We start from the raw sequence: 22,101 nt of genomic DNA, 5'->3' as shown, positions 1-22,101 counted from the left end.
CTGTCTTCCATTGGAACAACCTCCCACCCAGCATAGTGGCCTGCCCTACCCTGGAGCAGTTCAATCGGGCTGTCAGTCAGATCGAACATGTCTCACCATAGAGAGCTATCAAATAAAACTTCTTTTTACTTTTTAACCTTATCTGTACCTCTATTTTTTTACTACTGTTTTTATGAGTTATGTTTCTTTCACAGCCTAGCTTTAATCATTCTCACATTCTTGCAGCTAGACGCGAAGGGCTTTGAAAGAGATAGACAACATTCTCGTGGAACATCGTGTCAAAACGGCTATGGAATAAATAAGTTTTAACTCCGTGACAACTCCAAAGTAGTAGTGGAAATTGTAGTGATTGGTGGTGTTAATATATAATGGCTGCTGTTGTACTGTTGCTGTTATGGTTGTTGTTTTTGTTCTGTTTTGGTCATGTTCTTATTCTTGTTGTTTGTATGTATTTCTTTAGGGAACATCGTGTCAAAACGGCTATGAATTAAATAAGTTTTAACTCCGTGACTTTATATCCAGTATCAGTAATAAGTGGTAGCGGAAATTGTAGTGATGGTGGTGACTGGTGGTGTTAATATATAATGACTGCTGTTGTTCTGTTGCTGTTATGGTTGTTGTTTTTGTTCTGTTTTGGTTATGTGCTTATTCTTGTTGTATGTATGTATTTCTTTAGACCTTGCGGTCAAGTGAGCACTTTCCAACGGGGTCCTTTGTTTTTGCTGAAGGGACAGCACGCTGGTGGGATACAAGGAACTCCGGGTGCGATACCCTAGCTCTTTTTCGAAGAGACCCCCTGGTTCCTTTACGCGCTCGGTGTAAAGCACCGATATACGGGGTACAACTTTCCTGGGTTAAACCAGTACTGCGTACGCCATTTTTCCAAGCACTACTCTTTAAATGCCGAGTGTCAGGCAAGGGAGCTACTTGTTGATGATGGTGATGGTGTTGATAATACCTATTAGTAATAGTATTGTTGTTGGTGATGCTGTTATTGTTGTCTTCATATTTAACTAATTTACAATTAATGGAAACATATGTTTTTCTATCTTTTCGTACTTTAATATATATATCTCAGGGCCTCAATAGAGGATTGCTTGTTCCTTTGTTAAGAGATCAATTTCTTATCACGGGCCGGGAACCGTAATGAAGAGTTTCTGTGCGGAGATAGCCGGTGTATAAAATGCAATGTTCGCATGCGCAGACGACACTAGCAACCAGCAACTTGAACAGGCGGGTGAATTTGAATTTGTAGAATTTGTAGAAGACCATACAGTAAGTATCACAGACTGTACAAAAACTGCTATGTTATTTGATGCACACTTGTCGAAGTGATTTATTTAAGCATATATATTTAACAAACAAGTGGAAATTAAGTGAATCTGGGATAAGTTGCCATTGAGCTTCCTTAGCAACCAACTTAGTATGTTAGTACTCACTTAAATTTGTTAAGGGCATACACTACTATAGTAAAATGCTTTACTGTATAAATAATGTATGTATTCATCGCAATATCATATTTTTTATGTTCATCCAATAAGATTAATAAAATAAAAGAATAACATATATATATGGAATTTTCCCTAGCAACCAAGTCATTCTTGAAACATTTTTCTTTTAACCAAATATTTTAGAAATATTGTCATGGGATTCTGCTAATGATTTGCCATATCAAATTTTTTAAAAATAAACGTCCATGAAAAAAAAATATATTTGGACTATTTTTTCTTCTATATAATGTACAATATAATATTCATACACAGGAAAACATATACACTATACTGGCTAAGATCACAAATCCGAACACTTTTTGAGGTTTTTCACAATTATCTTGGAGAGTTTTTGTTGTAGTAAGTTAAAATTGCGTATGAAACATCTTTGGTTAATGTGACAACATCTGTCAAAGTACAGATTCACGATATCATCAATTTTATGTCGAAAATTGTTCATTTTATTGACAGTAAATCACACTTAAATTAATGCAATGGAGGGCACAAATACCGAACACTTGAAAAGCGAAAATACATGGTCATAGAATTATAATTAATAAGTATGCTATATTAAATAAACATTTAGCTGCAAAGTTATTTATTGTTCTGATGTTTTTCAAATCATGAAATTAAAATGTAAAGCAAAACATAAATCAAAGTATTTGACTGTAACTTTTATCTTGCAAAAATATCGCAAGATATGTCACGGGAAACAACACCAGTATAATCACAGCATGTGATTTACAAGACGGCAACAGCGTCTAGTGGAGTTTCTGATGCAATGCAATATCATCGGAGTGTATAAAGAAATCACATATTGATGAATATTTGTTATAAAGACGCGTTGTTAGCGACAATTGCATTGTATATGCGTACTTTTGTAAACTATGTCCTCATTTTAAGCACAAAATGTTTGTCTCTTTAAAAAAAATAAAACTAACATTATTCGTCCCTTTGTGCACAAAAAGTTGACACCTGAACAACATTTTGTTATAATTATTTCATCAATACTATATTGAAAATTTATTTTAATACTTGATTGATCTAAACGGCGCTTTTTTGCACTAGACTGTGCAATTAAACAGTAGAAATAGTTTTAATATATGCATTTTCATGAACTTGAGAGGCTGTTCATTGTTTCAATTTAAGGGTTGTTTCAAAATGCAATAATATAAAAACATACATTATTGAAAATGTTTTACATGCTTGAGTTGATGTTTTTCGTTCCTTGGTCGTTTCTGGAGCTATAGTATTGGCAGGGATATAACTTAGTACTCGCCCACTTGCCAATGGCGACCTATCTCCGACCTGGGCGACTGAAATTCAAAAGAAGTTTGCCCGAGTGGCGAGTCCGATTTTTTCGTAGAGGTCAGAATAATTTGCTCCCGGTTGCCGAGAAATGTAGACTTATGTTATAATAATAAGACTTATGAGGAAATTTCTTGACGGCGTTATGAAGCTTGCAAGGCCGAATAACATAAGCATTTTGAAGAATATGAAAAAACTAAACGGCCAGTGCTAAAAAACTCCCTGAAATGGTCGAACTTCCGCCCATGGCCGTCCAATACCGATCATGGTTTGGTTTGTTTTGGGTACGTCTGCTGTTTTTGCAAAATATGTTTGTCATTACTGTAAATTGTATACACTTGACAGAATCAAAACATGAAACTAGAGATACACACAAAAGGTACCTTGCCATTCCAAAAGGTAAAGAAATGCCTTTTGAAAATTGTGAAGCAGCAAACATTTTGAGAACCTAACAAAGCTGCATATGACAACTTATTTAAAGGTTTGAACCTGTCATTCCCTTGTAATAAACAATGGGTGGGTCAGTGATTTTAATTGGATGTAAATAAAATGTTGGGCTCGTGGGTTTGATGCTGGGCTCGTCAATTTAAAAAGCTACGAGCCCAGCTGGCTAGTGGTCCGGAAAAGTTAAATTATATCCCTGACTTGGTGGACTTGACCTCCATTCGGCCTTTTCTAGAGGTAATGCCATGATACGGAATAAAACATTCCCTTAAATAAAATAACAATTTCATTTGAGTTTTTTTTTTATAAACATTAAAATTATACTTGTGCAAGCTGACTCTGCACTGCAGATTGTTAAAGAGGTTAAGTTCAGAAATGGCGCTTGTTTGTTTGGATTTCCTTATAAGTGTGCTATTCCCGCCGATGAGTTGTTCTGCAACCTAATGTTTGTAATATACTGTAAAAAAGGCATTACCATTCTCTCAAACAGTTTATGGGTAGCCGGAGGGTTGATGCTAAATACATGATGAATCATAAGCCAGATGTCCACGGCAAACCACACAAAATAGGTCCACAAACGAATGCTTTGTTTGTGTACACTGTAATTGTTGAGATGGTCACGACTGTCTACAACACCCATGTACTTTTTTAATTTAAAAACAACTTGCGGAATTTGATGCATTCTTCTTCCCACTTTCCTTTTGTGTTAACTTTTTCTCTCAAAACCTTGTTCTGTCTGCAATTTATTTTATGATTGAAACATGTAATCGCGTTGCACACATGTTTAGATTATTTTCATGCAGTGGATATAAGCTTCCCTTTCGATGTATTTCATGCCATGATATGTTCCCCTCTGCTGAGCATCCTAACTTTGCCCACTTTTCGTTGACTGATTTTGCGATTGACCAATATTTTCTTCCGGTGTTAAATGCGTGACACGAATGTGTAGATTTCTTCCAAGCGCCAGGGGAACTGATGTTTTAAACTTGTCGGCAAATACAACGTGTTTTTGTCCTGTGATGTTTTTTATTCAGTTCTCTACAACAGTTTGAGTCAACCCTACTTCTATCTTTCACCTTAAGTACACCTGGTAATTTCTGAATGTCACGGTCACCATTAAATTTTTCGTGTGTCATGGGGCATGACACACGAAAATTTTAATGGTGACCGTGACATTTGACTATTGCTTCATCGACATATATGTATTGATGCATGTTGTAGTAAGTCATGCTGCTTTCCCATACAGCTTCCATAAGGGGGGTCACTGTGGTTCCAATGTAACCTTGATAGCGACCTTGTGATATTTGTGCGGTTGGTTTATTTTCTATAACGTTGATGTCCATGGCAACAGTACAGCTATTTGGTAATGGATGTTCTGTTGATATTTTACAGTCACTATGGTTTCCATGATAACTTTTTAGTGATCAGATAGATGTCCGGTTGGGTTAATAAGAATGTTAAAGCTAATATTTGAATAGTTTAAGGGAGCGAAACTAGCGTTAAATGACCTTCTAAGGCAACTTCATTCGCCTTTGAAATTGGTTGTGTTAATATGTTGATTACGTATTACCGGTATGTTTATACCGGAAAACCGCTGCATAGTTTTGCATACTTCTAGATTCGTGAACACTACCAAAGTGCACTTAGATGACTGGTTCTGAGATAAAATACTGTAGCGTGGTTATGCTGTTTTTAAAATTCACAATCCTTATTTTAATGAAAAACGTACCACAAATTTGTGGAAAATTTGCATTTTGTGGCTGTGGAACTGGATGTACCTACTATTTCGTTACGTTTAAGTCGTCTACAGTATTCCTATAGTAAAACGGTAGCGGTAAGCAGCACCCTTGAAAAAATGGTCTGCATTAGGCTGTTACTGTAGAGCGTCGATGTACGGTAGCGGTATTTGAAAAGATATGTAGCTACGCCACTGACTTACGCTATCTCGTTAAAATCATGAATCATAGTTTTAACTAGTATCTGCACAAGTTCCATGATCATACTTATCTGTATCTGGACTAATCAAACTATGAAGGCCTTAAATACTTACTGTGCCCCAAGGGTGGGATAGTATAAGGGCATTGTTATTGCCTTTGATCTTGATGTGCTGTCGACTACAATTGTTGTTACTGTCTTAGTGCTAGTTTTTTCTGTGTGTTTAACTCTTTTTACTTATTTTTATGAAAATGAAAAGTTGTCAATGCTTTAAGTTGAAAATATCTTTGAGCACAAATAAATTTAAGGAAATTTATGAATTATTTAACAAAATGTGAAAATATCTTTGAGCACAAATTAATTTAAGAGATTTTATAAATTATTTATAAAAATGTGAAATTTGTTATCAAAACGTGACTTAAAATAAATCAACAGGGCCTTTTAATCCCTCTTTGCCATAGCCCATACCCTGCTACTTCCCCAAGGGACAGAGCCGGCTTTTTTCCAAAATAGCCTCTGAAATTCCCCATTGTCAAAACAGAAAAAAAATGATTTTAAATTTTATATAATGAAAAATTCATTGAATGATGTTTCTGAGTGATACATTTACTGTGTTACTGATTTTTTACTCCATTTGTAAAACTAAATTGTCAAAAAAAATGAAAAAGTACTTTTCCCCCAAACTGAAAAAAATATTGTCTGTTTTTCTCTCAAAAGGCCTAGGGTGGTAAAAAGACCCCCTGATCAATAATAGAAAATAATCTAATAGATGATCTAGATTATTACAGATGCTTGCCTTATAATCATTATCACAGTTAGTTTATTTTTCATTTCAGTCCAAACTAAAAACACTCATCTCTTTCTACATCCTTTTTTTTTAAATTTAGAAACTTTTAAGATCAGTGTTTCTATTTAGAAAAAAACAACACTTTAAGCGTTCAGGATTTGTGCCCTCCATAGCATATACTGAAGGGTGATTTCCTGTCCATAAAAAAACTTGTACTTTGACATACCGGTATGTTGGCCCATTTACCAAAGATGTTTCATACAAAATTTTAGTTTTCTATCACAAAAATTCTCTATAATTGTAAAACACCTAAAGAGTTTGGGTTTGGGCCCTTAACCAGTAGACTGTAGTGAGATTCGAAGAACCAACTGGCAAAATCAAGAATCGCTTTGGATTGCAATGGGACCAAAGTCATAGGAAAGTTTGAACACAGAAAGCTTGTTGCATGTATAGTTATCACTTGTCTGTTTAACAACTTTTGTATTTATGGTTTTGTAGTTCACCAAAATGGCTGACAGTCAGAAACCCCAGCTCCAATTTTTTGAGACCTTCATGGTGACTGGAATAGCTGCTGGCATCTCTAAGACTGCCTCAGCTCCAATAGAACGAGTGAAGTTGCTAGTGCAGAACCAAGGCGAAATGTTGAAGAGTGGGCGCCTGGATAAGCCATACAATGGCATCATTGATTGCACAATGAGGACCTTCAAGTCGGAGGGCATCATGCCATTCTGGAGAGGAAACATGGCCAATGTGATCAGGTGATTGCTCAAGTATTGAATTTAGTGTTCAGATAATAGTCATTTTTGTTCATATATCAAATGAAATGTATACAGATAGTTTTGTTTTGAAGATAGATAAGAGATGCATAATCATGGACACCAAAAAGAAATTATGTATTATTTTTTCCACAGGTACTTCCCAACACAGGCTTTGAACTTTGCCTTCAAAGATCAGGTAAAAGCATTGTTCAAGTCAGACCCGAATGAGTCACATGCCAAAAAGTTTGCAAAGAACATTGCCTCGGGTGGTGTAGCTGGCACACTGTCTCTATTCTTTGTGTACTCTCTGGATTATGCCCGTACACGCCTTGCCAACGACAACAAGTCTACCAAGACAGGAGGGGAACGACAGTTCAACGGCCTCATTGATGTCTACAAGAAGACCATCGCCACTGATGGTGTGCAGGGCTTGTACAGAGGCTTCATGATCAGTGCTGTGGGCATCTTCCTCTACAGAGGCGCATACTTTGGGTTGTACGATACCCTCAAGCCTATAGTGCTTGGTGATAAAGGCAGCTTCATTGCCAAGTTCCTGCTTGGCTGGGCAGTGACGGTTGCCTCAGGCCTTCTGTCCTACCCTGTGGACACAGTCAGACGCCGCATGATGATGACCTCAGGCGAGGCTGTCAAATACAAAGGGTCCATGGACTGTGCTATTCAGGTCATGAAATCCGAGGGATTCATGTCACTTTTCAAGGGTAAACTGAACATTTCTATTTTATTAATGAAACAAAGATAAGTTTATGTTAAATTTAATTGATTAATAAGTTATATTATTTAATTACATCAAGGATACCTAATATCTCAGAAATAATAGGAAGCATCAGGTTTAAGGTAAAAGAAAGATAATGTCCTTTAGAGCTAGTTACGTTAAATATGATTGTTTTGTGTATTCAGGTGCAGGTGCCAATGTCCTTCGTGGGATAGCTGGAGCCGGCGTGCTCTCTGGAGCCGACAAGCTGACCGATCTTTACATCAAGGCTCGTCTTGGCTCCAACTACTAAGGTTTCTTTATAACTTACTTTCATTTTATTGTTTTCTCTTGATTCTTTGTTCAGTGACATCACATTGGTATATATTACATTTCCCAGGAAACTTTTCTTTAGTTGGTTTGAAATGGAATTTGTGTATTAAAAATGTTACAAATGCCAAATTTGTATTGCAAGAATGTTTTGGTTCTGTATTTTTTTGCCAATCTCCTAACTCTGTAAATGTTTCCTTACCTATCTGTAACATTTCTTTTACTTATTCTTGTCCTTCTCTTTCTTTCAGACAGGAGCACTTTCACACATGTCCAACCTTTGAACATTTTACTTCTTCTTTCCTCTCTTTCTATTTTTCTTAACATGTGTGAATTATCAAAACAAAACTAAAGACATAAAATTCAAAAAAAAAATCTTCAGATTCTTTAATTCTAATTAAATATAAATCAATATATATATTAGCTTGGAAATTAATTCTATTGGTTAGGTGGATTGAGGGTGACCAAGATGTTTGTGTGAATATCATAATATTTGGTATGTGTGCTGTGTGTATTTTTTTATGTCTTTTTTCTCAAAGATGATTTGGTATAGCCTGAAATTGTATACCGTTATCTCTCTGATCTAAATTTGTGTATATGTGTTTTTGTGTATGTCTTATTTTTCTCTTGTTTTTTTTTTTTATTTTTGTGTATGTATGGAGAGTGTTTGCAAGTATGTATTGTGTGTGTATGTAGTGAATTTTGTTTCTCGGTTAAGCTGGTAATGTTTGGGTTTTTTACTGGCTTCTGAGATTCGAAGTTTTTGTATGTTTATTTTTGGTGTGTGAAAACATCTTGGAAGCAATCAATCCACATTTGGACATCCATTTCTATAAATAACATCTTTTTATGTTCCAATAAAGAATTAACTTATTTTTTGCCAAAGAATCTGGGGAACCAAAAAAAATATCCTTGTAATTGGTTGAAAATAATAAACAAACAATACAAATAGAGTTTGTATAATTTATATGTATAAATTGCATGGCTTATATTAACCCGTATGCTGGGACCCTAACTTATCGTTGATAAAATAGCTAGCGCTGTTGTATTTTCTGAAATAAAAAAGGTAAAGTTATTGCCTTCGGTTTGCAAAACTTCAACCATGGCCATAACTCCTAAAACACTCAGGATATAACCTGAAACTTTGTGCACATGTTATCAGTGACGATATGTACATGTGCATGAATGCCCATAACACAGGCATTAATAGTTGTTGTGTAAACCTCTTTATGGTCTGGAAAAAAGTCATGCCCACATGTTTATTTGTCTATTCAATCTCTGTACACTTTGTTCTAACTGACAATTATACACACAAGTATTGCAATTTGTCTATTCAATCTCTGTACACTTTGTTCTAACTGACAATTTACACAAGTATTGCAACTTAAATTTGCAGGGCCCATAATTTTGGATTTGGGAATTGTCCAGTTATGCCCCTAGTAAACATTGGCTGAGAGATAAAGAAGAAAAAAACTGGTGTAAGCTTCTGCTAGTGGTGCTCTCGTCTTATGTCACTCACGTGTTAGGAATTGACCCACACTTTACTAATGATTATAATGCAACATACATGTACATACATATATATATATATATATATATGTATATATATATTCAAGCCTCATCATTATATAATTACATGCATTTTCTTACTTGTGTATTCTGTTCTTGTTGTTTTTTGTTGTCTATTTGAAGGAATAAAGTTCAGATTGTTTGTATTGGTATAGCCTTGGTTACATCAGTTACAGACTAGATATAGGAGTTCCCTTTTGTACAGCATTTCTGTTTATAATCCAAATGTTACAGAATTTTAATATCAAGTTTGCGATCTGATTCAAATAAAAAAAAAACGAGCGCACATACGTTGTCCTGTGACTTTGTATATGTATTATAGTAAATGTTGAGTAGATAAACAGGTCTTTGTAATTCCACCAAAAATGGGGCTTGCGACATTGCTAAGTGAGGGTGTGGCGAAACCGCCGGAAATGTTATTCCTGTGGGCTAAAAAATATTAAATCAGATTAACGTGGATGTTGAAGGAGATGCAAAATTTTATCATGCCAACGTTTGAACCGAATACCGCTCCATAAACGTGCGTTTGCCATTTTTGGCTTGTATGCGTACGTTTGCATTGTGAAAATGCTAACGTGCGTTTACCAAATTTAAAATTCTTCAAAAAAAGCATATTGCATCTCATAAAATATTAATTTAACAAATTAAAAAAACAAACATAACTGAACAATCAAAAGGCATATATTTTAACTATGCAAACGTGAATGGTGACAAATACATCGATCAAAAGACTGAGCAATGCATTCTTTTTTGCAATTTGCGATATGTATATACGAACTCTTGCGTATTACAAAACTATTGATAAGAAACTTGCCTGAATTGATTATTAAGTCAAAGTGGGCAAAATACTAATGGCGATTGCATTTGTGGTCTTGTGACTTTTTTGTGTTCATCACCCCGTCCATAATTGATTTTGAATGAGAGAGGTGTCTCTACTTGCCATTTGGAGAGCGCTACAATTCAATTGCAGAGGTCTTTAGTTCTGTTGATTATGAGATATCTATTGAATTGTAGAGCTCTCCAAACAATTTGGAGAGGTCTCTTATTAAATTGATGCTATCATTAATTCGACTGGAGCCTTCTAATTGAATTGAAGTGGTTTCTAACTGTTCTTTATTCCATGTTTTTGTGACCCAATATGAAAATCAGAGTTGAGTTATTGGGAATAAAGAGTTCAAGTAAAGGAAATCAGTATTTCACTTTAATGCAAATATCCAAATGGCCTTATTAATTCATAAGTAGAATGTTGCCCTAATTTCATGTTTTATAAAGTTTGTTATAGCCATAGGTATAATGTATGATTGTAAATTATGACCGTCATTTGTTTTCCTCTGTTAATGTTGGTAATGTTAAATACGGACCCATGGTCATTTGAATTCCAGAATGTTTCTGAGCCAAACTTTGATAAAACGTTGTTATATTATTAATTTAATGGTGTGAATGCCACGTGTCCGAATGAAAATGGCGTATATAGGTGCATGGGTATTAATTAATTAATTGGTTATTTTCTTTTGACTAGTAAATCACCATTCTGCAGATTTGAGTCAGTAGATCAAAGGTCAGCGTCGCAAGGTATTTCACGGAATCTTTTTTCCTACTAATTGTAATAAAATTGGTATGACAATTTTATCTTAGAAATGGCACTCGCTGAATGGGCAAGAACCGAGTGCGAGTATAAATAAGCTTACACAACACCATATCTTAGAATCAATAGTCAAGCATACGTCTTTTTGCATTGATCAGTAAATTTTATGTTTAGGAATTGGTTTCAGTATGTACATCGGTTAAGGCCATCGTCATCAGTTTAGGTGAAAATGTTTGTTTATTCAAGGTCTGCTCACGTATATTGGCTACATTATGGCTTGATCCCATCGTGATATCATCGTGACTTAAATTGGTTTTAAATGCCATAAGTGACATTATATAGAACAGTCAAATCGAGATGTTAGAAGACTTAAGGATACAGGTTGAGATGCGAGAGATCCGATGTCTTACCTCTTTGAGAAGAGACCTCTTGGTTCTTTAACGTGTTCGGTGTATAGCACCGATACACGGGATACAACTTTACTGGGTGTAACCATATTGAGTACACCATTTCCCAGTACTGCCTTAATGCCGAGCACTAGGCAAGGGAGCTATACTGATACCGTAATATTCAAACGTCTTTTGGTTTGATTCAGCTGTGGTTTGAATCCCCGACCTTCCGCACCAAAAGCTCTACCACTGAGGTATCAGGCAGGTGTTAAGAAAAAAAAATTGGGCAGTATCTTAATATAAGGTCGAAGTTAAAATTTGTCGAGAATGAAATCCTGTAGGTAAGACTTACTAGTATATAAGATACAAAACCTGCATGAATAAGAAATATTTTTGTCTGCCTCATTTGTGACCAGACTGTCCAGTAGACCAAAAATTTGTACGTGGACAGATTTTTTTACCCTTTTTTTATATAGATTAGAAGAATCCTGTTTTGAATATCTATTAGTTTAGTTTAGTGCAGGCTGTATAGTATCAATAACTTCTCAAGTTTTCATTTTTTCATTCTGGAGTAATGTCCCTTGTTCAACTATTGCTCGAAACCGGTTTTGCACGGTACATTGCATTCTATGTAAGAATAGTTAGTTTTGATAGATATCAAAAGTACTGCCAAAGCTGTAATAATGTGCAATATTAAAGGGACTAGTGTCGATACTTCCGTGGTAAGTAAAAAAACACACTTTCCGACAAATCTTTTATACTTAAAATTAGTGAATAGTTTACCAGTTTATAGTATATATGCCAACACGTACGTTGCTGGCCAAAAATTAAAACGTTTCAAAACTTCATGTTTTATTTCGTTTTGAGGAACAATCTTTTTAGGGAGTATAAAAACATCCTTTGTGACATGTTTTCGGGTAATTATAGGAGTTGATCAAATTTACGAAAGAAGATATCAGATTTTGGGCAAAAAAAGCATATTTTTTGTTTCAAAATGCCACAGACTACCTAATTAACAATGACGTGTGCGTTAGAAATTCAATAAAATAAAGAAATATAGTGGATTTAATTCCTAGTTACAAAAAATACAAATATATTTCGTAAGAGTAGCTGCAGTCACCTCAAAGCCTCAAGACATAGTTGATAGGGTAGTACTGACTATTTTGACACAAAAACATGTTTGTATAAAGACATTTCTGGAAAAAATGAAAATATTCTTATTTGCTCAACTCATAATTTCAGCTACACATGCCGCAACGGATCTATGTATTATGCTTGCCAAATATTGAACCTCAAGACTAAATAAAAAGTGGACATTTTAAACGACATTTGCGCTGTGGAAGGTCCTTCATGAGTAGAACTTTTCAACAATTCTGGACATTCATTTTGCCTCAATTTTTTCAGAAAGTGTCACTTGCTAATGTCACCTGATAATTTACAGGATCAGAGATGACTTCTAAAAGGAGACAGAGAGTGGTCAAGCGCAAAAGTAATAAACAAGGATCGGGTTCTCCCAAGAAGGCAAAAATAATGGTTAGAAATGGTGCTGTTACCAGCAAGTTCTTCAGCTCAGAGGACGACAATAGTGGAGTCAGTGTTGACTGCCAAGTTCAGGAGACGGACTCCGCTTCAGTGGGCAAGGGAAGAGCTAAATCCAGTCATAATGGGCCAGAAGAGGCGTTGAACTGCCAGTGGGGAGAGAATAAAGCTGGAGCAGTAGGAGGTGGACTGCTGTGGGCGAGAGAATGCCAATGTTCAAATAATGCGCATTGTACAAATTGCATCACACAAAATATTCATATAACAAATAATAGCCATTACTGAATAATCAAAAGGCATACATGTATGTTTAAAAAAAGGGGCTTTTAATCTAAATCTGTGACATTTATATACTAGCTACGCGCGCAAACATATTGGTAAGAAACTTGCCTGGATTGACTATATAGCGGGCAAAAATATTACTGGCGTTTGCATGTGTGGTCTTGTTTTTTTGTTCATCACCCGTTCACAATTGATTTGAATTAGAGAGGTGGCCCTAATTGATTTGGAGAGCTCTACAATTCGATTGCAGCGGCTTTTAATTCTGATGATTTTTAGGTATCTTCAATTCGAGGGGTGAATGCGAAAAGGTTCTAAGTGACATTAAATAAAGAAGCAGATAGAACCTTTTCGCTTTCACCACTCGAATTGAACTGTAGAGCTCTTCAAGCGATTTGGGGTGATCTCTAATTCAAATGATGCTACCAGTAATGCGAATGGAGCACTCCTTAATTAAACTTAAGAAGTCTCTAATTATTTAGCTCTATAAACAGTTGAGCTTTTATATATTACATGCACATGTTTAAGTTTATTCCATGTTCTTTTGCGACCCAATGAAAATCACAGTTTATATATATAGTGATCGGGAATAAAGATTATACAGGAAACCATGATTTCACCTTCATGCACATATCCAAATGGCCGTATTAATTCATAGGTAGAATGCTTCCCTAATTTAATGTTTTATAAAGTTTGTAAAAGCCATAAGTTGTAGTCAATCATTGTTTGCAATGGTTCAGTGTATTTGGTGATTGTAAATCATGACTGTCATTTGTTTTCCTCTGTTAAAGTTGGTCGTGAAATAGGGACCCATAGTCATTTGAATTCCGAAATGTTTGAGTTTGAGCCAAAACGTTCGGGAAACACTGCACATTATTAATTCAATGGTATGAATGCCATATGTATCACAGTATGACTTTTCTGGTTAAAGTTTATGTATCAGGGAATCAAAAGTCAACCATGCATCTTTTTGCATTGATTAGTGAAATTTATGTTTCGGAATTTGTTTCAGTGTTTACATTGGTCAAGGCCATCGTTATCAGTTTCAGAAGAAACGTTTGTTTATTCAAGTGTATCAATAGCTGCATTATGGCTTGACCCCACCGTATCACAATCATAACTTAAATTGTATTTAAAGGTGGCATGAGATAGAAGTACCTGCAATTCCCAGCCAAATACAACTTTCCTTGCCCGGTTTTTCCAGTTGAGTGACTCCATTTCCCAGTACATGTACTGCCTTAGTGCCGATCGAGCGCTAGGCAAAAGATGGAGCTACTGGCCGTATCATATTTTAACGTCGAAGTTTTGGTTTGATGCAGCTGGGGTTTGAACCCCTGACCTTTCACACCTGAAGCGAAACCACTGAAGGTGTTGGGCAATAACTTTATATAAGGTCCAAGTTAAATATGTCTTGAATGAAATTCTGTAGGAAAGATACAACATCTGCCTCGTTTGTGATCAGACTGTCCAGTGGACCAAAATATTGTACGTGGACGGATTTTTTTTACCTTTTTTATACGGCAAACCACACAGAAAAAATCCTGTTTTGAACATATGTTATTGTATCTATCTATCTTCCATTAATGTCAAATCCCTGCTGGGTGCCTAGACATTTGCGCGTCCAGCAGCAAGAATAATTAGTAAAGGTTGAACAGATAAGGTTAAAAGTAAAAGAAATTCCTGTATGGAGAGACAAGTTCAATCTGACCGACAGCCTTCATGATTGAACTGCCCCAGGGTAGGCATCGGAAGGCCACTCGGTTGGGTGGGAGGTTGTTCCAATGGAAGACAGCTCTTGGGAAGAAGGCGAATTTGTAATAGTCGATCGGTGGTGGCAGATACTGATCTGTAAGAGGAGTTGCGATAATCTTCCAAAGATCATCTTCGGTCAGTGGCATAACCTGTAGCCAGAGATTGGGATGGCTTTTAGTTTATGTGTTATTTTGTACATAATAGAGAGCCTGTTATCTTTTCTTCTATGATCAAGCCTTCGCAACTGTAGAGACCGCATCATTGTCTGTGACTGGCACTTAATGTCCGTCCATAGTCACCACAGTTTAGCTCACCAGGCTTGCAGCCCTATATTTAACGAATTCAAGTTGGTATCTGGTGGTATCAGTGAAAGGACTTAAAACTGTGGAGCAATATTCAAGCTGAAGACGGAGAACTTTGTATGCAGAATATTTCAGTACGTGGTTCAGGGTGTACCTTAAAGTTCCGACATCAGAAAACCTTCTTAGAGTTGCGTTTATGCTTGTCCCACAATAGATCGGATGGATGTTGAGAGAGTTAAATAAATTGCAGTCCCGTCAGCAAATAGTCTGACTTTGGATTGGACATTTTGAGGAAGGTCATTTAATATGTATACTAGAAAAGTAGTGGCCCCAGAACATATCCTTGGGGCATGAACTGTATGGGATCTAATGAAGACTCGTTAACAAGTCAACAACAGTCTGGTCAACGTCGGCTATCTAGAAACCCTTTGATACATGACATACTAGTAGCCATGAAGTCATTGTAAACTTTGGAGAAATCTGCTGAAGCGAAAGTGCCTATAGATCGAGTATATAGGGAAAATATGGTTAAACAGTTCTCACGAATTAGTCTATCAACAGACTTGCTTCCTACATATATGTTAGGATAATTATTGCCCTTGAAGATGAAGGTTTTGTATTATTTGTATGATTTTTACATTTTGGTCCTTTTTAAGGGTTTTGTTGGTCATTAAAAGTTACATTGAAATAAGGAGGAGCTAAAAATTGTGTATTCAACTGTACTGTACGATACTGGTTTTATGGCCCACCCCGCAGCGTATTAATTCACAGCAGGATAGAAATAATCCATCAGAAAGGTTATGACACAGGGAATGACATGTGTAACGAAGTTTGTCATTTATAGGAATAAAAATATTCCATAATTATTTCGGATTTTTTTTCCTTTTATCATTATTATATAAGTGAAACTATACGTATATGAGTTAATTTATTAGACTACACTCTGCAGTTTATATATTTCCTCCAATTATGATCTAAGAGCAAAACGCGTATTTACAATTGATAAACATAATTATATACAATGATATTACATGATATATGTGTATACAGTAGTACATGTTTATACGTGTTCATCATTCTGGAGTAATGACATTACTATACTGGTAATGTCCCTTTTCCAACAGACTTTTTCTATACAGTAGACCGAAACCGGTTTAGCATGGTTCAATGTAATTTAAATCAATAATTTGTAAAATGTAAACAAACATTAAAGTGCTTACAAATCCTGTAATATTGTGCAATATTGAAGGGATTAGTGTCGATACTACACTGGTACAGTCTCAAATGTATCAGAATCTGCCATTTGCTTATGACCCCAGCCCCAGGTAATTGACAGGATCAAAGATGACTTCTAAAAGGGCACAGAGGGTGGTAAAGCGCAAAAGTAATAAAAAACAAGAATCTTGTTCTCTCAAGAAGGCCAAAATAATGGCTAGCAATGGTGCTGTTACCAGCAAGTTAATCAGTTCAGGGGACGGCGATAGTGAAGCCAGTGATGACTACAAAGTTGAAGTGATGGACTCCACTACAGTGGGCCAGGAAAGAGATCCAGTTACAGTCGGCAAGAAGAGGCAAGGTGCTGCCAGTGAGGAGAGTAAAGCTGGAGAAGTAGGAGGTGGACTGCATGCTGTGGGCGAGAAACTTGCGTTCACTTTTTTTGATAGAACCTGTCAGGATCTGGCTATTGATCTACTGGGACAAAAAATTGTCACTATGATAGATGGGAAAAGGTACTATACATACACAGTGGTAAAATAAGCACAATTGATCTTTCAGATGTCTAAGATGGTAAGGGTAGTAAGGTGTCTGGCTTCACGAGAGGTTAATTTAAAGCCCCATCAGCATAAACCAGTACTGGTTGTTACCTGGCTAATGGAATATTAGTCATTCTAAAATGCCGTCCAGGCTTTTTTTTTTTAATGATAGTTAGCCTGGACGACGTCCAGGCTAACCATCATTAAAAAAAAAGCCTGGACGGCATTTTAGAATGACTAATGGACTATCAGCTTATGTCTCCCTTTTAGCTGAAGGTAGACATAATTAAGTACTGTTTTGGACAGATTGTCCATCTGTCTGTCCACACCAACATCTATGCTGTATTGACAATATAGTTAGGTGCTTTTTGGTATAGTTTTCGATATCAAAAGCTCATAAAAACACCTGCTTACAAATTGTGTCGTTCATATATTGTATGTCGAAAATTATTAAGCTAAAGTTTTGAAAAAATTTCAAAGCCACATTTATACATGTATGTAAGGTTCTTGGCTTATTCTTCTGCTTAACATAATTCAATGACTGATTTTGTCTTTTTGAATATATGATATTAAATATAGATCAAATTGAATTTTACTTCATCTTTTTTAGAGTGAGTGGTACAATAGTTGAGACTGAGGTGTACCTGGGTGGTGAGGACAAGGCAGCCCACTCGTACCAGGGCAAGCGGACAGCCCGTAATGAGGCCATGTATATGGGCCCGGGCACTGCATATGTGTACAACATCTATGGCATGTACTGCTGTATCAACATCTCCTCACAGGGTACACACCTAAATTTTAAACCAAGGATATAAAAAATAATGGTTAAATGTTTGCTTTTGATGTTTTTGTTGACCAATTTTAATTTATATATAAATCCATTTCAAAGTCAATTCACTACATTCAATGAGGATGTAACATAAATATGTAAAAAGGTTGTATGATCCCCCTTTTAGTATTGATTAATGTACACTTAACCTTGCTTCATGCATGTATAATGTTAATTATTTGATTACTTACTTGATTACCTAAGTACCATTGATATATTTATACCTCTCCTGAATGCCAGGAGATGGGGCAGCTGTGCTGGTGCGAGCCCTGCAGCCCACGGAGAACCTCAAGGTTATGGACCAACGACGTACACTCGGGAAACCTGGGGCTTCCTTTATGAAAAATAATGGAAAAGGACTCTGTAATGGACCTTCCAAACTATGCCAGGTGGGTGATTTATTACTACCAACTGTGTAGCTAAATTGGAAGCCCTATTCACAATGAGAATCATTTTATTTTGTTGACAAAATTTTACATTAAGAGTAGAAATTAAAAACTTGCATTCCTTTTGTTTATTGACAAACAATTAACAAACATCTATGGAACCAGCCCAGTCATCAAAATTAGACTTTTTGATTAACAAGCCCAAATTCGCAAACTATTGCTTGGCATCAAATTTTTTAACAAGCCCTGATATATAAAATTCAGAATTTGAGCAAGCCAGGAAGATATTTTACCACTGCAAGGCTTGTGGGCTTGTGTTAATTTCGACCGCTGCCAGCCTCATGGCACATTTATATTTTGAACCACAGTTGATTATTGTGCAATTAATCTTATAAGATAACATTAATCCATGTAGGCTCTGGGAATCACAAAGGACAAGGTTAACCAAACACTGTTCTACACATCAGACCATGTGTGGCTGGAGAGGGGGCATGATGTAGACCCCTGCACAGTGGTCAAGTGTAGCAGGATCAACATTGACTATGCAGAAGACTGGAAGGATAAACCGCTTAGGTTTTATGTGTTGGGGAACCAGTATGTCAGTGTTAGAAATAAGGAGGCAGAGGCCAATATGTCATCATAATGAACAAAGGAGCATAGATTTGTTCCTGCAGCAATGGCTGACAGTTATTCTATCTTAGAACTGACAAAGACTTTGAGATTTAATTTATAGGGGAAAAGCAGATGTGATAATTTTTTACCATTGATGATGTTAAAAAATGGTGATTTTTTTTCTGATTATTCAATATTGTAAGGTATAAGTTTGTAAATTGAGTCATTTTGAGGTTCTCTGTTTTTCGAAGAAAATGATAGGCGTTCTTGTCATAGCCTTAGTGTCATTTTGGCGTCATGCAAAAACTGTAACCATGGTCACAACTAAAAAAAACATTCAAGATATTTAAATTAAATATATAGCAAGGCCAATAACTCTGGCTATAATTATGTTTAAATTGTGTCCTTTTTCGACAAATAAAAGCCAAAACATTAATCTTAGCCATAACACCAAAAACATTAATATTCACATGAAACTATTCACATGAAACTCGGTGTTCAGGTTCCAAGGGTCAGTGAGTGCACACATGTATAGGTAGGCCTGTTACACAGATTTTCATAATGGTCTGGTTGAGGCCCTTCATCAAAAACAACAACCAACAGATGAGTGTTAGCACTAGTTTTATTTTTGGATTATAATTTTATAAGCTTTTAGAGGAAAAAAATATCTTCTTTGTCATGTTTCTAGTATTTTATTTCATCCATGTGAACATTATTTTAAATGTAATGCATTAAATTTGCAGAACATGCTTGTTTCTTGTAAATCCTTGCGATAAAGTTGATGCAGTCAAAAGTTAAGTGTCAAGCTTAATTGCTTACTTGGCTTAAAGACAAAAAGAAAATGTCAATTTCATATATTCTCATGGTCACTTTTATTTTATAAACCAAGCTCTGTTATTATTGAGCTATACAAACTATGTATTGATGTGCAAAGCTATTGTTTCAGCCATGCCAGTAATGAGGAAAGTTTGTGGTTGTTCTAGTTCATGTGCTCATTTTTACCTCGACTATTTGAAGAATAAGGAGAGCTATACTACTCACCCTGGCATCGGTGTCACACCTTGGTTTTGGTTTTGCATGTAAGCACCTTGTCTCAGCAAATGCATTATGTATTTGCATTGTAACTTTAGATATGTATTCCCAACTATCCAACTTACTTAATTAATGAAGTAAGATAACACTTGTTTGAAAATAATGCAAATTATGGGCCTTTATTTATTGACTTAGAAATTCTGGTTAAGGTTTTGCATGTAAGCACACATAGGTTAATATCTCAGCAACGACTTAATCTATTGCAATGAGACTTTGTTCAAATACATCATTTATTGCATTGAAACTTTTTACAAGGGCTCCCAACTATCCAACCTTAATTAATCAAGTAAGATAACTCTATCTTGCATATTTAATTTGAATTTTGCGCCTTAATTGTTCGACTCTTGTTAAGGTTTTGCATACATATGTAAGCACATATATAAGTCAATAACTCAGTAACTACTTCATGTGTTGCATTGATACTATCAAGTTTGATAAAATTTTCTCCCACCCCAGATAAGTACATCCAAATATTTGGCCATACTGGAAATCCTTGTCTTGTTCACAGGCAAAGATAAAAAAGTACTGTATGGAACTACTTTGTTTTATTGTCATCACATTATTACCTCCATTGCTTAGGACCAATGTCTGTAGCAAAAAAGGTTTTCATGCTGCATTCAAGAAATAATGCTGCCCTCTCCTCAGAACAATTTGAGTATTTACATATTTTGAATCACTGAGAACATATCTTCGACAATCACAAATTATCACATATCTATACCCGGTAATCAAATTATTTTCACGAGGCACAAAGGATTTCTAGCAAAAAAATACACTAACTTATTTTGTTGAACTGAGGTGGGAGAAAAAGCATCTATCATGGCCGCTCGTGTAAGATGGGTTAATTCTAACCCTTGAGCAGGGTATGCTACGAAAACTCTGTAAATCTTGTGTATTATTTATTATTATTTCACTTAAAATTCTGGGTAAGGTCACTTAAAATTCTGGGTAAGGTTTAACATGTAATCAAATTTTACGGTGATCCATGGATGTTTCACCAACACATAAAAGTGGCGTAATAGTCGAGCACGCTGTCTCTGTGACAGCTCTTGTTTATACTGCTGGTCAACTGACTCGCTTTATTTCCAATTTAGTTTATGAAAATATTTACCATATCAAGATGTTCATTCCTAACTGCATTTATGTATATGCATTTGCAGTGAATAACATGTTATTTGGAAAACCAGATCTGTTTTTGATATGTTGAAGTTTCAAATAAGAAGAAGTAATAAACTGCTGTAGACAATTGTATGGTTTTATTCATGTTTTCCTCTAGCCTATGGGTTATAAGGTTGTCTCTTCTGTAGGGGGGAATTTCCTTGGCTGTTGATGTCATATTTCATTGTTTGCCATAACTCAAAAACATTAAATGTACATGAGTAGCATGTCCCACAGGCATAAGTAGTTCTAGATTTATACACATTTACCGACTGAACAACAAACGAGTGCTTAAATCCACAGGAGTTGCTTTTATTTTTTGCTACAAACGGTAAATACACTGGCCTAGTTTTTCCTTTAAACTACAAATTAAGATTTTGATAAAAGATTATACATGAAATGTTGTTTAACTGAATAATTAAGTTCTTTAAACTATGTTCGTTTGCAAAAGGGGATCACCATTGCCTTGGAGCATCTACCAACTGTCAACTTCTGAACTTGGTCACTTATGTGCAATCTTTATCAAAACTAATACTATTTATGAACTTCATGTCAAAATTATGATTAATAACCCTACCTGATAATTTCAGCAGTTTCTGAGTTGAGGTCCGTCAATTGTAACAAGGCAGTCCAAAGAACAGCTATATCCCCCACTGTTGTTTTTTTAGTATATTTTGTTTTTCTCGCAAGCTGACTAAATCTGACCAAAATTGTACACAACCACTGGTCCAGAGTGGGAATATAGGAAATACAAGTTGTTTGATCGGTAACCTAAATATTCTTGGATATAGTAACATATTATAAAAAGATATTTGTTAAATTTATTCATACTATGTGTAGTGTAGGTAAGATCAATGTCAAGGTTATTTTGGCTAAAAAAAAGAGAATGAAAATGAGTCCTTGATTTATAACATAAATGAAATAGCAAGCCTTAAATTTTTTCGATATTTAGCGTGGACATGAGCATGTGTACTCTGACCTTTGAATGTCTCGTGTGACCTTGGGTCAAGGTCACTGCACATTGTCTCAATGAGGACAACATTTGTACCAAGTAATATGGTAATCCATCAATGCATAAGTAGATTACAGTG

General features: G+C 35.6%; 2 protein-coding genes across 4 annotated transcripts; both read left to right on the top strand.

Annotated features, from left to right (window-relative positions):
* The first annotated feature begins 1,214 nt into the window (after nucleotides 1–1,214).
* LOC128223671 (uncharacterized) lies at nucleotides 1,215–13,668 on the top strand. 3 transcript variants are annotated; one of them, XM_052932972.1, is made up of 5 exons: nucleotides 1,215–1,275; nucleotides 6,463–6,722; nucleotides 6,876–7,441; nucleotides 7,641–7,748; nucleotides 12,749–13,668. In XM_052932972.1, exons 2-4 carry the CDS (start codon nucleotides 6,472–6,474, stop codon nucleotides 7,745–7,747), a joined length of 924 nt encoding a protein of 307 aa, XP_052788932.1. In that variant the 5' UTR covers nucleotides 1,215–1,275; nucleotides 6,463–6,471; the 3' UTR covers nucleotide 7,748; nucleotides 12,749–13,668. The 3 variants fall into 3 exon arrangements, with proteins under 3 accessions (XP_052788932.1, XP_052788924.1, XP_052788941.1); XM_052932964.1 differs by lacking the exon at nucleotides 12,749–13,668 and adding an exon at nucleotides 9,161–9,550; XM_052932981.1 differs by lacking the exon at nucleotides 12,749–13,668 and adding an exon at nucleotides 8,016–8,128.
* A 2,097-nt stretch (nucleotides 13,669–15,765) lies between these two features.
* Nucleotides 15,766–21,100, top strand: LOC128241430 (uncharacterized). Its single transcript, XM_052958352.1, has 4 exons — nucleotides 15,766–16,909; nucleotides 17,544–17,716; nucleotides 18,003–18,151; nucleotides 18,564–21,100. The coding sequence occupies exons 1-4, from the start codon at nucleotides 16,524–16,526 to the stop codon at nucleotides 18,789–18,791; spliced, it is 936 nt and encodes a 311-aa protein (XP_052814312.1). The 5' UTR covers nucleotides 15,766–16,523; the 3' UTR covers nucleotides 18,792–21,100.
* Nucleotides 21,101–22,101: the final 1,001 nt, after the last annotated feature.

The sequence above is a fragment of the Mya arenaria genome, chromosome 2 (genome assembly GCF_026914265.1).
Source record: "Mya arenaria isolate MELC-2E11 chromosome 2, ASM2691426v1".
Classification (NCBI taxonomy): domain Eukaryota; kingdom Metazoa; phylum Mollusca; class Bivalvia; order Myida; family Myidae; genus Mya; species Mya arenaria.
This window is presented reverse-complemented; position numbering and strand designations above follow the sequence as displayed.